Genomic DNA, 17,931 nt, shown 5'->3' with positions numbered 1-17,931 from the left:
CTCATTATCCATTTTCTGGTAATTACATTGTCTTATTCTAATGAAAAGAATAACAACATCCCAGTGAATGACTACAGTTTTTTCTTAATTAATTGCATCTTTGTTCAGGGGGCACAACTTCAGAGTACAGCAAACGAGGAACACTTTCCTCAGTATTCCCTACAGCGAAGATTGTTGTCATGACAACAACAGCAACAGAAAAACAACCAAACTACAATCATACAAAGTTTGAATATGAAAGATTTATGGAGTACTACAAAGGCCCTCCTATCTTAACACAAAGTAATGTTGACCAGTTTGATTACATATTTTCGCCCATAGCAGATGAACTTATCACCACCAATGTCAAAAATTAAGCCTGTCAGCCTATTATTTACTCATCATTAGTACTGTGTGGATTTGGGGGTGCCTTTTTGGGTGGAAAGCTTGGGGATCACCAGTTCTACCTTACTCCCCAAATTCCTCAAAATGCACTTTTGGCTCAGTCTCATTCTCTACAGACTGACAATGAATATTATTTGCCACAATCTTTGGGAATGGGGTTTGATTCTCATTGTGTTGGAAGGATAATAATTTATTCATTTTGGTCTTCCGCAAACCATGGAAAGTTTTTTCCAAGAAAGTGGAAGAGATGGGAAGCCTGCTACATCAAAACTTTACTTTAACAACAATCATATTGGTGCAAATATTGAAGAAATGCAACCCATCATGACAGATTAGTGTAAATACCCCAGAAATCTGTGCAGGGGAAAATTTTTGCTTATAACCACTTTGGTTTTGGCTTTTGTGTGAGAAATGCAGCTGTTGTGATATCTGTTGTCCGAAATGACTGTCATTGCTGTTAATTATGTGTTGAGCTGTGTCCAGCTGTTTTAGCCCTTGAAGATATTCACATCACTGATAGGAACTTTAGGAACTTGCCTCTCCCTAGAAATCAGGTGGAAGAAATTAAGGCAGAGTTAACAAGAAATAAAGGAGAAACTGAGGCCAGTGATAACTATTTGTATCGGAGAATGTGCTAAGGATTAACAATGGAAGTAGTAAATGAAGTGTGTTTAGTACTTCAAGGACTCCATACTAATGATAAAATAATGGAGAAATTCCCCTATCTTGAAGAAAAGAACAATGGCAAAGATTCTAAAAACTATAAGTGATGTCAAATCCAAAGAGGCATGTCCTCCTTTTAAAACTACTTCTTTTCTAAAGCCTATCACAAGCATAGACCTGCAAAACATTAGGTGGTGCAGACATGTAAACCAATGTCTCCATTTTTATTTTAGAGGAAGGCTAGTTTTATATTTTGGATCCAAATTTTTTTTAACTCAGTAGGTGGGAGAGAGGGGATAAAATTAAACTAACTACACTTACATAAAGAGCCCTAATCGGTTCAGACAAGGTGTTCTCTGTTGTAATACGGGTTTCATTACTATTATTTTGGCGGTCATAAGTCGGACATTTTTCATTTCTCTTAGCTGAGGGGTGGGAGGGATATTGATCTCACCAGCAGATGAATAATAATATTGTTGGACACTCTATCAACTTCTCCAAAGTCCTATGAGAGATGTTGTATGGATCTTGAAGGAATAAGCACACTGGTCTGAAAGGACTAATATTATATTATGAAGTCTCTTACTCAAAGTCCAGTTCAATTTATAGAAGGAAAATAGTCTTTTAGCAGAAGACAAAAACTGAAAATATGCTAGCAAATGCGGCGCGCGTGTTCAGGAACTCAAGGTAAAATATTTTGGGGAAATTAATTTGCGTTTACTAAATAAATAATCATTTAAAAAAAAAATCATTTTTTGTCAAGAAATACCAAAAAAAAAAAAAAAAATATATGACCTACCTCCATTTTATCCCCAAAAGTAAGCAAGCTTATATCCATCGTGTTGGAAACTTGTGTAATTTGGCAAGGCCGTTTGAACGTTACTGCAAACTCTTTTCGGCTAAAGTCGCTGTTGTCTTCCGAAAAAACAATTTCTCACTGTTCTCTCCCCACACAAAGGGCATGTATGTATTAAAACGTCGCATGACAATCTTAATCAGAGCGAAAACTTTCCGTGTTTTTGTTTCTTCCCCGAACTGAGCGAAAACCAAACACAGAAGGAAAGAGCCAATCACAGAGCAGATTAGAATGAGGCATTCTTAATTCTGGTAACCAACCAGAAATGGCGTTGTATCGAACTTTACCAGATCTCACATTTCGACATTCCCGAACCGACGACTGAGATCGGGGTACGAGATTAGCTTCTGAGAGTAATTGCTTTGTGCTACCTCCATCTTTTTGTCTACCAGAGAGAGAAAATTTCTCGAGGCACTTCATTGTCGAGGTCGACTTTTCTCCGGTGGTTTTTTCAATCTCTTCAAGACGAGTCGAGAACTCTGTTTAATTGTTGCGAGAACCAATCTAAGAAAATACTGTTTGAAAATTTCCGAGCCTTTGCTAGAATACGGGACAATACAACACTATTAACGTAACAAAATTGCTGAACTGTAATTTGCCAGTTCATAAACAAAGTGATAACTAGTAAAAGTCTTTGCACTAACCATTACAAATCTTGACAGCAAACTTGGTTGCCCTCTTTTTGTTTTATGAAACAGTAATATTAATAATTTGGTGTAATTGCGAAGTCGTTACTTTTTGAAAGAGCTTTGCCATTTTTCTTCCCGATACACGAAATTACGCATATCGCAGAATATCTGTTACGTGCAGACGACGTATATCGAGTTCACCATGACCATATTTGGTCGGTGTTACAATGTGTTGAATAATACATAGTGCATTCCGCGAAAAAAATTATTTTCATTTTTTGGTCTGGCTGTGAAAGCCAAATGCCTGAAACTATAGCATGCAATGCAAGAGTTTTTGGGAGTCGCTCGAGTACCAGAATCTCGGTTAATGGTAGCCGCCATGTTGGATTTGCAAAATCTTAGGGAGCTTGCTTTAAAATAAAAGATGGCGGCTACACGGTTGCATTGCTCGGCCAAAAACAAAAACAAAAACCAAACGCCCATATATTGAAACTATTACGAAATACGCGAAGCGTGTAAACTGAACAAGAATTTCCGTTCGGAACGTTCCATCGGAAACTAGCTTATCAGAAGTTCCGTTCTCCCGGAAATTATCCACTTGGAAGGGCCAAAACAGTCATGTTCCGTTTACATCCCAACCTGAATTTTCGGCAATTTATATTGTAAATGGTAAGCAACCAGTTATTTTTGGGCTTGCTTTAATTGATTCCAAGACACTTTTAGCTTTGTGAATTAATTATACTGAATCGTAGGTGCCATTACTAGTCCCTTTAATGATCTTTATTTGGCTTTTTCTTTATCTATTACAGAAGGATTTTGAAGTAAATAATTGAGTTTGAAAGCTGTTCGAAACTCCGACAGTTTTTTAGCGACGTTTCAAAGACATAAACTGCCTCAATGTTTGTAGATTGAAAGCAATTTGCGATCAATGTTGGCAATCCGTAGCAAACGACAGTTGTTCAAAAAAAGCGAATAAGTAGAATAATTTTTCTTCAGAATGAACCATTATTTGGAAGCTTTCTTCTTTAGTTGTGCCAATACGTTCTTATCTTTGTGAATTAGTTCTCCTGAATAGTAGAGGGCTTTTTTTTGCCTATTACAGAGGACTTTTAAAGTAAATAATTGAGTTTGAAATCTCTCTGAATCTGTTTGAAACACCGACAGCTTTTAACGATGTTACAAAGACACAAGGAAGAAACTACTGAAAGCTGCCCCAATGTTTTCAGTTTGCGAGCGACACTGGTTTTAATTACAAAAGGAAATAAGTAGAATAATTTTTCTTCAGAATGAGCCATTATTTGGAGACTTCCTTCAATTGTGGCAATACGTTTTAGCTTTGTGAATTGATTATACTGAATAACAGGTGTCATTACTAGAAGACTTGAAGACATTTCACACGTTATTAATGATCCGTTCGGGTTTTTCTTTCTCTATTATTGAAACGTTAGCAATAAAACACGGAAATGGCATTTGAAGTTCGCCGAAAGCTGTCTGAATATGTTTTAAACATCAATTTTCCAAGTTTCTTTGTAACATAGTAGCCTAACAAACGTTAAGCTTTATGTAAAAAAGTTTATCCTGGCTAAACGAATATTGATTTTTGACCAATTATAACGTTTCTTGACGAAAACAATCTGCTTGTTTCCCAATAGCGCCATTGCATGGTTCTTTCACATACAAATAGCAGGACTAAAAAAAACTGAAGGCAGGTGGATGCTTGATTGTTGAAAGAAGGTTGGTCACTGGACGATTCTTCTTTGAGAAGAAGTTGTTATTGCCAATTGCCAGTTAAAGCACGATTCTACCTTGCAGAAACATTAACATTTGTCGCTGTCTTCGTTGCGAAGCTGTTGCGCACCTGATGACCAGTGGAGGATCAACACAAAATAACTGTTGATGAAGTGTTTCTAGGTATTGGGGACATAAATTATTATATTCTTCGCTTGATCTCCTAGGCACAGCTGAGTCCTCCGCGTCTATCTTTGAACACCATTTCTTATCACTATTGACCGGAAAATGGATGAAGAGAATTTGCAGAGGCTTTCGAATGGTTTAACATACAGAAGCAAAGCGGCCGTTGTGTTCGAATCGGGTTTAACCTTACTCATTATTACAGCGGCGTTTCTCGGCAATTTGATTATTATTTGCGTTGTTTACCAGAATCCAAGACTAAGGACTGTTACAAACATGTTCTTGGTTGGTTTATCAGTGACCGATTTTCTGACTTCGTCAATAGTAATGCCTTTTACAGCTTCCATCTTTATCCATGGAAAATGGGTGTTCAGTAAAGGCGTTTGCGTCCTTCAAGGGATATTAATTCTTTGGTTGGTGTGGACCTCCTTGCATATGGTGACCTTGATGGCTATAAATCGATACTTTTGTGTCCGAAGACCAAATTTATATCGGAAATGGTTTACTAAGAGAAACACCATTGCCATGATTATAACTGTCGGTGTTGTTTCCTTCATCTTGGCCATATCACCTTATTGGAGTGGACTAGTGGCTTATATCTTTCGACCGGGGAAGGCGGCGTGTTTTATGACATTCGACCCCAAACGTAGACTGGGAAAAATAGCGTACACCTTCTTTCTTTTGCTAACTTACACAATCTTGCCAATGGTGTGCATCGCAGTTTGCTATTACAAAGTTTTTCGCGTGGTGAAGGTGCATGCAATTGCAACCAAGAATACCATCGGCTCATGTGCTCGGCGAAGAGGCAATTTGAGTTTAGAAGAAAGACGAATGACAAAACTGCTTCTAGTGCTTGTAGTTGCATTTCTTGTCTGTTGGATTCCAGTAATTACTGTAGATTTTTTAAACGCCATTATGGGAACAGGCAGCCTGCCTAGAGCATTATATGTCATGTACATTATGTGCGCGTTTGGGAGCAGTTGTATCAACCCTATCGTATGTTTGTCGCTCAATGCAAAAATACGTCGGGAGGCAAAGAAGATAATATTATTCAAAAAGCTGAGGCAAGTGGAAGATATGGAGAGAACGATAGAAACTAAGCCTGAGCTTACAATTGTACGTGTTAAAGAAAACGAAGAAACGCAGTTAAGAACAATAACAGGTGAAGTCTATGAAAGTAGTGCAGTAAGAACAGTATAGAGCTTCAAGGCTTTAAGCATATATAGTAAGACGATCTTCCTCGCCGTCGTCCGTACGAATGTCTTTTTGTCAGAAAACACAAAAATTTTAGTTTACATTTTCGACAACGGAACAGAGGATTTAAAGCTTCTGAATTATTTTAGCGGTGGAATCTTTCAAAGTGCTAACTTAAAAAAAGAGTCACTTTCGAAACCGCATCCATGAAAAACTTACGCAAAAATGCGACAAAACGTTTTAGAAAAAAGAAATGTAAATGGCGGTCTCTAGTGTAAGATAGTTTAAAAAACGCAAAACGATGAAAACGTAATCTTCTACAGAAGGAAAGTGTTGAAAATGCAATCGCCAAGCCCCAGTTGCTCAAAGAGCGGATAACTTTATCCACTGGATAAGTCACTATCCAGCGGAGCAAATATACTCCACCTAACGCTTTTGGCAAGTTTTCCACACAATCCCATACTTAAATTTCACATTTGCTTCTACCCTATCCACAAATTATAGGGCTATCGGGAAAATCTTGCACACATTTTATCTGCCTGATAGCGACCTATCCGGTGGATAAAGTTATCCGCTCTTTGAACAACTGGGGCCAGGACGGTACTTTAAAATAATGCATTTTCAGGTTTTGTACTGATTGACTGTATCACATCAGGAGCGACGTGAATTCAAGCCAGTGAAGACTATAAATGAGAATACATCGTAGCTGGTATTATTAAAGCTACAGTACCTGTCATACAAAATACAGTCTTTGCTTATCTCATGTGCGAGTCGTTTCGGTCACTTATGGCTTAAACTGGTACCTAATCTCGTAGCCAGATCTCAGTTGGTTCGGGAATGTCGAAATGGAGATCTGGGTACGAGATTAACTGGTACCCACGTAAGGTCCTACTAGCTTATACTAAATGTTGCCTGTAGAATATCTATACGAGGAAATGCAACTCTTATTAGATCATAAATGCTTCTACAATGTCGCTGTACAAAAATATGACTGTAAATACAATCCTCGTATAAAATGGACTTTGATAGAACTGGGCCGGCGTGAGACCTAACAAGGACGTTCTTCGTAAATCTACATGTGATAAGGGTCTTATAAAACAATTCACTGTGAAACTCTACCAAGCCAGAGCCTTACCTATCTTAAATAGAGTAGTAGCTGGTATATTTGTCAGGCCGTTTTAGTCAGAGGTCAAATTGTAAATAGATTGTTTTAAAATAAGTCTCAACGTCGAATTTCGTGTAAAATAGAGCATTTGGTTGTAAGTAGGTTTATAGACAGATATTCACTGTCTTGTAAATATGTGGGGTTTTATGCTATTTTATGTTTTCTTGTCATCAGTAATGTCGACACGCGACCACATCAGCTCAGTTGTTCTTATTATAGTGTACAAATAAATGTTATTATTGCGTTCAGCATAGGAAGAACGCACTCCTAATACAGATTAGAGTCGAAATTGTACGGGACAACGTTGATTGCCGGAATGGATGGGTGGATCTTGGGACGCGTATCTGGTACGTACCCCCGGAGATTTTTTTGCAGGGGCGGATGCCATCACAAAGGAGAGAGAGCCTGGGATCGAGATAATAGAACGCATTCCCTAAGTTTTGATTATTACTAGTTACTTAGTAAATATGGAAGACTTAGCAACTTCTGTTTGAGTGTATTGCATAGTTCTTCTTCAGGATCATTCAGTCACTAACTCAAAAGCCAGATCTAGAACCTAATTCGGTGAGACCGTTACTCGCAATAGTAAATTGCCGACAATATTCTATGTCGTTTAAAGTAATTTACAATAATTCTGTTTATGTCCTTAAAGTTACTTTGAAATCTCACATAGCATTCGAACAATTCTAAAAATCAATATCCAAGTTCACCGACGTTGATAGTATTTTAATTATTTGACACCGAAATAGAAGTATTGATTGCTGTAAAGGAATGCCAAAGACTGAAATAAATAGAGACACGAGGACCATCCCAGTTGTGTACGCAACTCAAGTTTTGTAAACAACTCCGATGCATTCAGCCTTATTATTCATGCTACACGGGTTTATTACGACCACCTCCCAGCTGACTTTATAGCTCAGTTGATGAAGCACTACACCGGCATCCAGAGGTCATGGCTTCGAGTCACGTTCGACGTTGAATTTTTTAATTTTTTTTTTCATAACTTCTCAAGTTGCGTACATAGACTGCGATGGCCGTCTTGTCCTCAAATCTAGCTTTGCTGTCTCCCATTTTTAAACCTGTGAGGTGTCTGGGCACGAATTCTGCTCCGGAGAGACTTGTATGATCAATTGCTTTGACATGGAGAACTTTTAAACGAAGAGTGGTAGAGAAAACCAGTTGTCAGTTTAGCTGAGTTTGCTAATTACATATAAGCGAGTAGGAACTGCCACAAGAAAGCTCCTTGAATTTACTATATCACAGCTCATAGTCATTATCAGCCCAATTAGTAAGTTCAATCTCATGGACCAATTTACACGTTACAATTTGTCGGCCGATTTCTTTTTCTGTTGGCGTAGCGCGGAGCGAAAATCGGCCTGATTCAAATATTATGTAGCACTGCCCCTTATTTTTATAAACCCGGTCGATTTTCGTCCGCTTATTAATTTCCTTTGTCATGTTGGGTCAAATCAGCCCGATTAATCGTACGTGCAAATTAGCATTAACAACGGGCTTACACGATCCATAAATCGTAAGGCTTACAGAGTTCTGGAGCGCGGAATGACTCGGTAAAACAAAAAATTAAAAGACAGAATTATGTCAATTATGATAATCAAACAAAATTCAAAATTAAATGAAATCAACTCGTAGCAGCGGCTTATCCAAGAGGAGCTTTGAATTTTTGCGTGCGAAAAATGGTCATTTAAAAACCCTTGCCTCAACGCCTTTCTAAAGCGGAGCCTGAATGTGCGAAGCAAGGATCGAGGAAGCATAGGATGAGAATATGAATTTTAGCCGAACAATTGAGTAAATGTTATGGGATTTTTTGGACCAAAATTTAAAATAAACGTTTTTTTTTTCGTAAATCTCGATTTTTATGTTGTTTTATTTTTTCGTAATCTCAATTTTTATGTTTATCATTAATTGTTAATGACAACATGTCTGAGAATCGTCTCAAAGATCGCGGCAATTTGCCCTTGAAATAAATTTTAGTTTGCGAAAATGCTGCAATGAGAGTTGCTGTTGATTCAGAGATCCTATCAAGTTTACAAAAGACATGACATTCGATTCCATTTATATTTAGAATTAATTTGTACGATGCAATAAACAGCACCACAGGAAATTGCTGTTGAAAATCTTTCATTTGAATGCTCCAATTTAGAAGTTAGAAACATTGCATAACACAATATATAAACAGTAGCACAGGAACGTACTGCTCAATAACTTTCATTTTAACGGTGAGATCGACTTAAGGGCGCATTACTTTAAGACCACCTTGTACGGCATAATACACAGTACCATTGGAAAGTTCTGTTTTCATTTCTGAGAGTTTAAGCCTTCATCAACATATTCAAACGTTAAAAACGACTTATACAGCTTAGCCATGAAAAGTATACTCCTTGAAAGAAACGAGCTCGTCCTTGACTGATGATTTGATATTATGTTTTTGCATACCAGCTTCTGCTTCCTTTTTCGTACATACCAGTAGTCATGTGTTTCTTAAGATGTTTTCAGCTTTGCCATGCTGTGAACGATTAAGCTGTGCCGGATGACGTAGTTTTTCAGAGCTCGTAGGCGATTGAGTAAGGTTTGCGGTCTGTTGTTAATCATACGGCAAAGAATTAAGCAACTTCCTAGTTTCATTGGATACTTTATCTCAGTGGTGAAGACATGCATATATTCAACTAAGGCAAGTATGATTTAATTTAATCCTTGTATTCGATCCATACGCAGCAACATTTGCAAGAACAGGAAAACATCTTGGAGTAGGCTTCTCTGTTTCTTGGTAAATCCGGACGCAAAGAAAGTGATACTGACAAGCTTTCTAACCCGTTGAATGAAAGAACGAGGCGCTATCAGTGATTTTGAATTCTCCACGGTAGACTGAAGTTCTCAAAGGAGTATATTCGTTCGCTACAATGGGTCAGCAATGTTGTCATTCTATTGCACGTAGTCATAGATGGGCCCGATATTATCTTGATAGTCGCCGTCCTTCGTAGTTTTCACTGGCTTGAAACGCTTAATACAGGGTGAAAATGGGGACTATCTATCCGAGAACGCTCGTAGGAGGTTTATCGGTCGACATTTTTGAGCCTTCTACGAGCCCTGAAGTTCAGAACCGCAAATGATTTGAAAAATTTGTTCTAAAAATTCTGATCGAGAGGCAAACGCCAGCAGCGGAAAGTACTAGTCGATAGCTCGTATTTAAATTTTACTCTTTAGTATTTTGTCAACGAACTCGAGCTCAAACGTGATGTCACCAAAAAACTTGTTTGAGATCAGTACTAGTCGCCTCGTGAATTAAATATTTCCAATTCCTCCAGAAACTATGAATCAAAGTTGAAAATAGTAAATGAAATGTGAAACTCATTCTTTCGCCCAATCATTTTGCTGTAATGTTCTTAGCTGCCACATAGCCAAACAGCTGTGGTTTCGTTTCTAAAAGTTAAAAAAAAAAAAAAAACACACAAACAAACAAGCGTCAGCTGAGTCTAATTTTGATTCTTACTTCGCAGGAATCTCGAGAGCCTTTTGCAAGCTGGTTTTTCGCAGGATGTGCAAGAATTTCAAGTTATCAAGAAAATGCGATAAGAAATCGTCATGTTCCTTTCGAGGCCAGAGAAATTTCAAGCGATGCTTTCCAGGACGAAGGTTTTTTGCACGAACGGGAAGTCACTTAAGAAGCGATCAAGAAATTTGTATTCCAACGGCAAGGGATGCCCTGAAACCGATCTACGTGAGCGAAATTACACGGAATTTTCCTTCGGAAATTTTGATGCCGTTTGTCTCGGCAAGACGACAACTCGGCGAACTTAATCTTCTTGGAAACCGCGATAATTGTTATGTTGGCGATTCTAAACTTTCTGTGGACTCTGAAGAGAATGTGGCTGATATTTTTGCGTGGGTCTACAGCATGGATATTACAGAGAATGATTTTCCAGATATTTCTGATACAGCTGTCTGTGAAAATTAACTTCCCAGAGGAAAAAGAAAAAGGAATTAGAAAACATAATTGTAGCAATTTTGTGCATTTAAATGAAGTAATTTTCCGATTGGCCAGCGTGGACTGCCGATAAGATGATATCAAGAGAAAATATACCACTGTTGGAACATATCTAGACTTAAGACACCGGTTGAATTTTCAATGCCATGCCAAAATCACGAAACGTGATTTAAAAAAAGACTCTGTGAGAAAGTATGGAAGATAAACTAGGGTCGGTTATGTAAACCAGAGAACACAAATGAGCCAAGGTATAAAAAAAGATCGATTTGTAACTAAATAAAATATAAGTCATGTCGACAGAAACGTTCCATGCAGTTCGGGATATACAAGAGGAAATTTAAAATAAAACAGCCGATGCGAGCAAAAACTGTTAATCTGCAGCAAAATTTCCACTTGTTTGCTGTTGTGCACGTGACTCGATTAAGCCAATAGGAGCGCGAGAATAATTGGGTACTTGCCATGACTCAGTTATTGCGAATCGGGGATCAAGGACATCTGCAAAAGGTAAATTATTTCTTTTATGAACTGTATCAATAGGAGATCTACAGCATCTTGTTAAAGGCACTGTCCTGTGTCTGCAGGAAATAACATAAAAATATAATGAACATGTACACCTTCTCTTTGTATACCAGAATACAGACATCGGGACGGGCCTCCCTTTTGCTATTGCGCATATGCTCTGCGCACTTCGGAATGGTCAAGCAGACTCGGGGTTTCTCTTTAAAAAGACGGTGCCTACGAATACAAAAGTATTTGGCGAGGGTTTATGACTGTGTGGACAAAACAGGTCTTAGCTTGGGCTTCATGGAATCCAAAAGAATATTAGGGGCAACCATGCACGCATTTTTCAGAGATTTGGAAAAAAACTGAGATACATTGTGACGTATTTTAAAGCTTTTCGGAATTCTTGTTGCTTATCTTTAAAAATGCGTGGTTGACCCTAATTATTTTTCAGATTCCAATAGCCCTTGGAAGATTTGCTTTTCCCTCATAGTCAAACTTTGCAAAAATTCCTCTGTATCATTAAGAAGGCACCATCCTTAAATGTAAAACTGAATGGTTTTAAAATTTAAAGTCTTTCTGGATATAATATAAAGGAAAATTTGGATTTCAGTTTGAATTAAATCATATTTTTTCTTTACTTTCATTTTTTATGTGGTTTTGTATTTGAAAGCCAGTGTTTGGACTAGCATCCCGAGAAAATCGGCTGCATACTTTCTTCAGTCACGTTTTTAGGCTAAATCTCGAAAAATAAATCCGAGAGTTATTCGTTATCTCTGGGTGAAAAATAATTCGTCCACAAAAAATGAAAAACGCGTATCAGGAAAACTAATTATTAAAAAATGGTCATTGTGTAATGCAATTCCAGGGATTTGATTGGCTAAGCGGCCATGATATATGAGCCATTAAACCATGCTAGAGAATTAGCGACCATTCAATTGTCTTCTGGTTGTTGTTTCAAAGTGTAATCAGCAAGATATAACAATATTTCTTGATTGTTTCTAATAAAACAATTATCCCACTCACGCTTTTTGGACATATATGAGATGATAGCCAACTCGACGCTTAAGCCTCGTTGGCTACCATTCATCTCATATCCAACGCGCGGGAGTGGAATAATTGTTAAATACACTCGCCGAGGCTGATTTTGTTTAAAAATTTAAGAACATACTAAGGACATACCTCACTGGGGCTGAGAGGCAGTTCAGACCATTCGTGTTTTTCAAATAAGCAGTACGAGTACAGGAAAATAAAAGTAAAACTTCATAACAACACAAATGCCGAGAGCCGGTTGCCTGTCACGCACGAAGAACTGAAGTTAGCATGCATGCCACAGGCAACACAGCAAATAATTTTCTTTCTTTTCTTTTCCCGTCTCAGGATTTGATTTATGGAAATGTAAAAATAAGCAACTTAGAACATCATTTTCAGGTTCAAATTGCTAAAAAATTAACAGCGTTCAGCCTCAGCCCCAAAATTAGACGTTCTTTTAATAAAAATAATAGTGTACTTGAAATCTGCGTGTAAGAAACAGCGAGCTGTGAAGTTTTATTCTGTCAGCCCAGAATTAAACGAAGAAATGATCGTTGGAATGTGTACAATGTTTTCAATTTGGTTTCAGAAATATTACTGGGTGTTTGACCTTAAAAATTATCTGATCCTCGAAGTTCAAGGTTTCTCTCGAGATTAATTCGCCAGAAAATGTTCTCTTCTTCGAACACATGGGGGCTGCTGACAAATATTACGGCGTGTGTATTTTCGCACCTAGGGAAATCATCTGATTGTTTAGTTTATTCTATAATAATTCATCTAAATTCGGTAAATCTTGTAGATTGATTCCTTAATTTGATAAACAAGATTAAAACTACCCGTGAGATGAAAACTGAAAACTAAATGAAGTGGTATTTGTCATGCTGCATAACAATCAGGTTAAAACACTCAATTTCAACATGTAACCAACACCGAGGAGACTTGGTCCTTGTACAACATTGTAGCTGTTTTGAATACCCCGGGACACGTATTTCAAAATTTCTATTTATACGGTAAACATCCTTGATCATCAAACTGGCTTGAAGGTGCACTATTTCTAAGTCAGTCTTTGCATTGGTAAGGTTGAAAGTTTTTTATATTTCCATTAGACTAAACCTGCCTTTATTCGATGGAAGGGGTCGGCTTGATGGGGCTAAAAGAGGCATTGCACGACGATTTTGCTGTATTTTGTTCAAAACTGCTAAATTATTTGATGGAAACCTTTTTGCTCACATGAAATTGCTCTTAGAACACCGGGAAGAAAATGTAGAGGGATTTCCCCGAGAAAGAACTATATATGAACTGATTTTCATAATTAAGACTTTGCACTTAGCTTCGCTTTCATAATGAGGTTCAAAACAGCTCGGAAATAGTGTTTAAAGTTTGTATTTCTTTGGGCGTTGATGTTTCCTTAGGAGGCTTAGACATTTCATCGGAAATGACCTATTGTTTTAGTGCACATCAAACCAGTGGATAGCCAGCCATCATTGGTCACTTTTATTTCTAACCATTGCGCACGATAATACAGTTCAATGCCGGGAGGTGAACAGTAAATACTATTTTACACGAAATTCAACAATGAAACTTACTTTTAAAACAATGCTATTTACAAATTGATCTCTGACTAAAACCCTACCAGCTACTATACTCTATTTAAGATAGGTATGGCTCTGATTTGATTACTGGTAGAGTTCCACAGAGATATTGCTTTACTATAAGACCCGTATCACACGATTTACGAAGAAAGTTCCTGTTAGATTTCAATACTCTCAAACTCCATTTTAATCGAGGATTGTATTTACAGTTATATTTTGTACAGCGACATCGTAAAAGCATTTATGAGGTAATAGTTGCATTTCCTCGTATAGATATTCCACAGGGAACATTTAGTATAAGCTAGTAGGACATTATGTAAGTACCAGTCTAAGCCATAAATGATCTAAACGGCTCGCACATGAGATAAGCAAAGACTGTACTTTGTATGAAAAGTACAGTAGCTCAGCCATGATGCATTCCCATTGATCTTCTTCATTGGCTTGAAGATATGTTGCAATACTTTTTATTCTGTACTTTTCTTCTTTCCCAAAACTTTGCGATTTTTAAAATATCCTACATGCACTAAAGACCGCCTTTTTCATTTTTTCTCTCAAAACGTTTCGTCACATTTTGCGCTAGCTTTTCATGAATATGGCTTCGAAAGCGAATCTTCTGTTTTAAGTTAGCATTTTGAAAGATTCCACCGCGAAAATAATTGACAAGCTTTAAAGGTTCCGTTGTCTTCGCGAAAATGTAAACTAAAATGTTTGTGTTTTCTGTCAAAAAGACATTCGTACGGACGACGGCGAGGAAGATCATCTTACTATATATGCTTAATGCCTTGAAGCTCTATACTGTTCTTTTCTTACTGCACTACTTTCATAGACTTCACCTGTTATTGTTTTTAACTGCGTTTCGTCGTTTTCTTTGACACGTACAGTTGTAAGCTCTGGCTTAGTTTCTATCGTTCTCTCCATATCTTCCACTTGCCTCAGCCTTTTAAATAATAATGTCTTCTTTGCCTGCCGACGTATTTTTGCGTTGAGCGAGAGACATACAATAGGGTTGATACAACTGCTCCCAAACGCGCTCGTTGTGTAGAAGACGTATACTGCTCTAGGTAGGCTGCCTGTTCCCATTACGGTGTTCAGGAAATCTACTGTAATTACTGGTATCCAACAGACAAGAAATGCAACTACAAGCACTAGAAGCATTTTTGTCATTCTTGTTTCTTCTAAACTCAAATTGCCTCCGCGCCTAGCACATGAGCCGATGGTATTCTTGGTTGCAATTGCATGCTCCTTTACCACGCGAAAAACTTTGTAATAGCAAACTGCGATGCACACCATTGGCAATACTGTGTAAGTTAGCAAAAGAAAGAAGGTGTACGCTATTTTTCCCAGTCTTCGTTTGGGGTCGAATGTCATAAAACACGTCGCCTTCCCCGGGCGAAAGAGATAAGTCGCTAGTCCACTCCAGTATGGTGATATGGCCAAGATGAAGGAAACAACACCGACAGTTATAATCATGGCAATGGTGTTTCTCTTAGTAAACCATTTCCGATATAAATTTGGTCTTCGGACACAAAAGTATCGATTTATAGCCATCAAGGTCACCATATGCAAGGAGGTCCACACCAACCAAAGAATTATTATCCCTTGAAAGACGCAAACGCCTTTACTGAACACCCATTTTCCATGGATCAAAATGGATGCTGTAAAAGGCATTACTAGAGACGAAGTCAGAAAATCGGTCACTGATAAACCAACCAAGAACATGTTTGTAACAGTCCTTAGTCTTGGATTCCGGCAAACAACGCAAATAATGATCAAATTGCCGAGAAACGCCGCTGTAATAATGAGTAAGATTAAACCCGATTCGAACACAACGGCCGCTTTGCTTCTGTATGTTAAACCATTCAAAAGCCTCTGGAAATTCTCTTCATCCATTTTCCGGTCAATAGTGATAAGAAATGGTGTTCAAAGATAGACGCGGAGGACTCAGCTGTGCCTAGAAGATCGAGCAAAGAATATAATAATTTATGTCCCCAATACCTAGAAACACTTCATCAACAGTTAGTTTGTGTTAATCCTCCACTGGTCATCAGGTGCGCTACAGCTTCGTAACGAAGACAGCGACAAATGTTAATGTTTCTGCAAGGTAGAATCGTGCTTTAACCGGCAATTGGCAATAACAACTTCAACTCAACTGAAGAATCGTCCAGTGATCAACCTGCTTTCAACAATGAAGCGTCCAGCTGCTTTCAATTTTTTTAGTCGTGCTATTTGTATGTGAAAGAAACAATGGCACCATTGGGTACGTTTAAAGAAACAAGCAGATTGTTATCGTCAAGAAGCGTTATAATTGGTACAAAATCAAACCTCGTTTGGCCAGAATAAACTATTTACATTAAGCTCGATAGGCTATTATATTACACAGAAACTTGGTAAATTGAACATTTGTCGATGTCTGAAACATTTACAGACAGCTTTCGGCGAACTTCAAATGGAATTTCGGTTGTTTACCCCAAACGTTTCAATAATGGAGAAAGAAAAAGCCAAACAGATCATTAATAACGTGAAATACCTTCAAGGAGCTAATAATGGCACCTGTTATCCAGTACAATTAATTCACTAAGCTAAAAACGTATTGGCACAATTGAAGGAAGTCTCCAAATATTGGCTCATTCTGAAGAAACATTATTCTACTTATTTGCTTTTTTAAGACAAGTGTCGTTCTCAAATTGAAAACATTGGGGCAGCTTTTACTAGTTTTTTCTTGTCTGTGTCTTTGTTACAACGTTAAAAGCTGTCGGTGTTTCTAATACTGAGATTCAGACAGCTTTCAAACTCAATTATTGACCTCAAAACTCCTCTTTAATAGACAAAGAAAAGCCACCTACTATTCAAGCTATTCAAGAGAATCAATTCACAAAGCTGAAAACGTATTGGCGCAATTGAAGAAGAAAGTCTCCAAATAATGGTTCATTCTGAAGAAAAATTATTCTACCTATTCGCTTTCTTTAAACAAGAGTCGTTTGCAAATTGAGGACATTAGGGCAGCTTTTCCTAGTTGTTTTCCTGGTGTCTTTCTACCATCGTTAAAAGACTTTCGGTGTTTCAAACAGATTCAGACAATCTTTACACTTAATTATTTACTTCAAAACTCTTATGTAATAGGCTAAAAAACAGTTAAAAAAAACTTTATTAAATTAAAGGGACTAATAATGACACCTACTATTCAGTGTAATTAACTCACAAAGCTAAAAACGTATTGGAATCAATTAAAACAAACCCAGAAATAATTGGTTGTGTGCCATTTACAAAGTAAATTGGTGGAAATTCAGGTTGGGATGTAAATGAAACATGAGTGTTTTGGCCGTCCCAGTGGATAATTTTCACGTTCCGAATGGAAATTCTTGTGCTTTTTACCCACTCGCAATTTTCGTAACCGTTTCAAGAGCGTGCAATGTGGGCGCATATCTTTTGGCCGAGAGAAGAATATTGGATTTTAAAACAAGATCTCTGAGATTTTGCAAATACAACATGGCGGCTTCAATTAACCGAGACATACAGTTCCAGTCATTTGGCTTTCACAGCAAGGCCAAAAATGTGTCTCAACCGAAATGGCAACAACACCTACCCTTCGTTTATATTTTTCAATTGTGAATAAGCAGGAATGTTTATTTTCCTGTGTCGTGTGGTTGATATTTTCTTGACCTTCTAAAAATTTCCAGGAGCTGCTTGTTTCGTTTTACATGAACCCCTTATGTTATTCCCTTCTTATGTTATTTGTTGCCTATTATGGAAAACTGGATCATTTAGCGGATAATGTAATCCCCGAGTTTTGATTAGTTTAGCGTCCATAGAATAAAGCCATTATGCCAGAGACATTGCTGCTCCTAAATCGTCTTCTGATCTTTCTTGCAATAGGAAATCAGGAAGACATAGCAATATGTCTTGGTTGCTTCAAAAAAAAAACAAAATAAAACAAAAAAAAAAAAAACAAAGAAAACAACAACAACAACAACAACAACAACAACAAAAAAATAAATTCCACC

At 37.6% G+C, this 17,931-nt stretch overlaps 3 protein-coding genes and 1 long non-coding RNA gene across 4 annotated transcripts; 2 read left to right on the top strand and 2 right to left on the bottom strand.

Moving 5' to 3' along the window:
- Positions 1-222: 222 nt before the first annotated feature.
- LOC146468761 (uncharacterized) lies at positions 223-2,246 on the bottom strand. The gene is made up of 2 exons (XR_014867405.1): positions 1,847-2,246; positions 223-927 (listed from the first exon to the last, which is right to left on the bottom strand). It is a non-coding gene; the product is annotated as an uncharacterized LOC146468761 (long non-coding RNA).
- A 2,008-nt stretch (positions 2,247-4,254) lies between these two features.
- Positions 4,255-5,884, top strand: LOC146468760 (somatostatin receptor type 5-like). Its single transcript, XM_085124163.1, has one exon. The coding sequence runs from the start codon at positions 4,549-4,551 to the stop codon at positions 5,641-5,643; it is 1,095 nt and encodes a 364-aa protein (XP_084980289.1). The 5' UTR covers positions 4,255-4,548; the 3' UTR covers positions 5,644-5,884.
- Positions 5,885-9,107: 3,223 nt separating this feature from the next.
- On the top strand, positions 9,108-12,976 carry LOC146468759 (uncharacterized). The gene is made up of 2 exons (XM_085124153.1): positions 9,108-9,724; positions 10,318-12,976. The coding sequence occupies exons 1-2, from the start codon at positions 9,721-9,723 to the stop codon at positions 10,773-10,775; spliced, it is 462 nt and encodes a 153-aa protein (XP_084980279.1). The 5' UTR covers positions 9,108-9,720; the 3' UTR covers positions 10,776-12,976.
- Positions 12,977-14,494: 1,518 nt separating this feature from the next.
- LOC146468758 (beta-2 adrenergic receptor-like) lies at positions 14,495-17,903 on the bottom strand. Its single transcript, XM_085124173.1, has one exon. It carries the CDS (start codon positions 15,818-15,820, stop codon positions 14,705-14,707), a length of 1,116 nt encoding a protein of 371 aa, XP_084980299.1. The 5' UTR covers positions 15,821-17,903; the 3' UTR covers positions 14,495-14,704.
- Between the last annotated feature and the right edge of the window lie 28 nt (positions 17,904-17,931).

Source organism: Pavona decussata, unplaced genomic scaffold (genome assembly GCF_977016875.1).
Source record: "Pavona decussata unplaced genomic scaffold, jaPavDecu1.1 SCAFFOLD_129, whole genome shotgun sequence".
Lineage (NCBI taxonomy): Eukaryota > Metazoa > Cnidaria > Anthozoa > Scleractinia > Agariciidae > Pavona > Pavona decussata.
Note: the sequence above shows the minus strand (reverse complement) of the source record. Positions and strands in the feature narration are given on the sequence as shown.

What these genes read in the sequence shown, in the direction of transcription:
- LOC146468760 (XM_085124163.1), top strand. Translation starts at nt 4,549, where the DNA reads ATGGATGAAGAGAATTTGCAGAGGCTTTCGAATGGTTTAACATACAGA.
- LOC146468758 (XM_085124173.1), bottom strand. Translation starts at nt 15,820, where the DNA reads ATGGATGAAGAGAATTTCCAGAGGCTTTTGAATGGTTTAACATACAGA.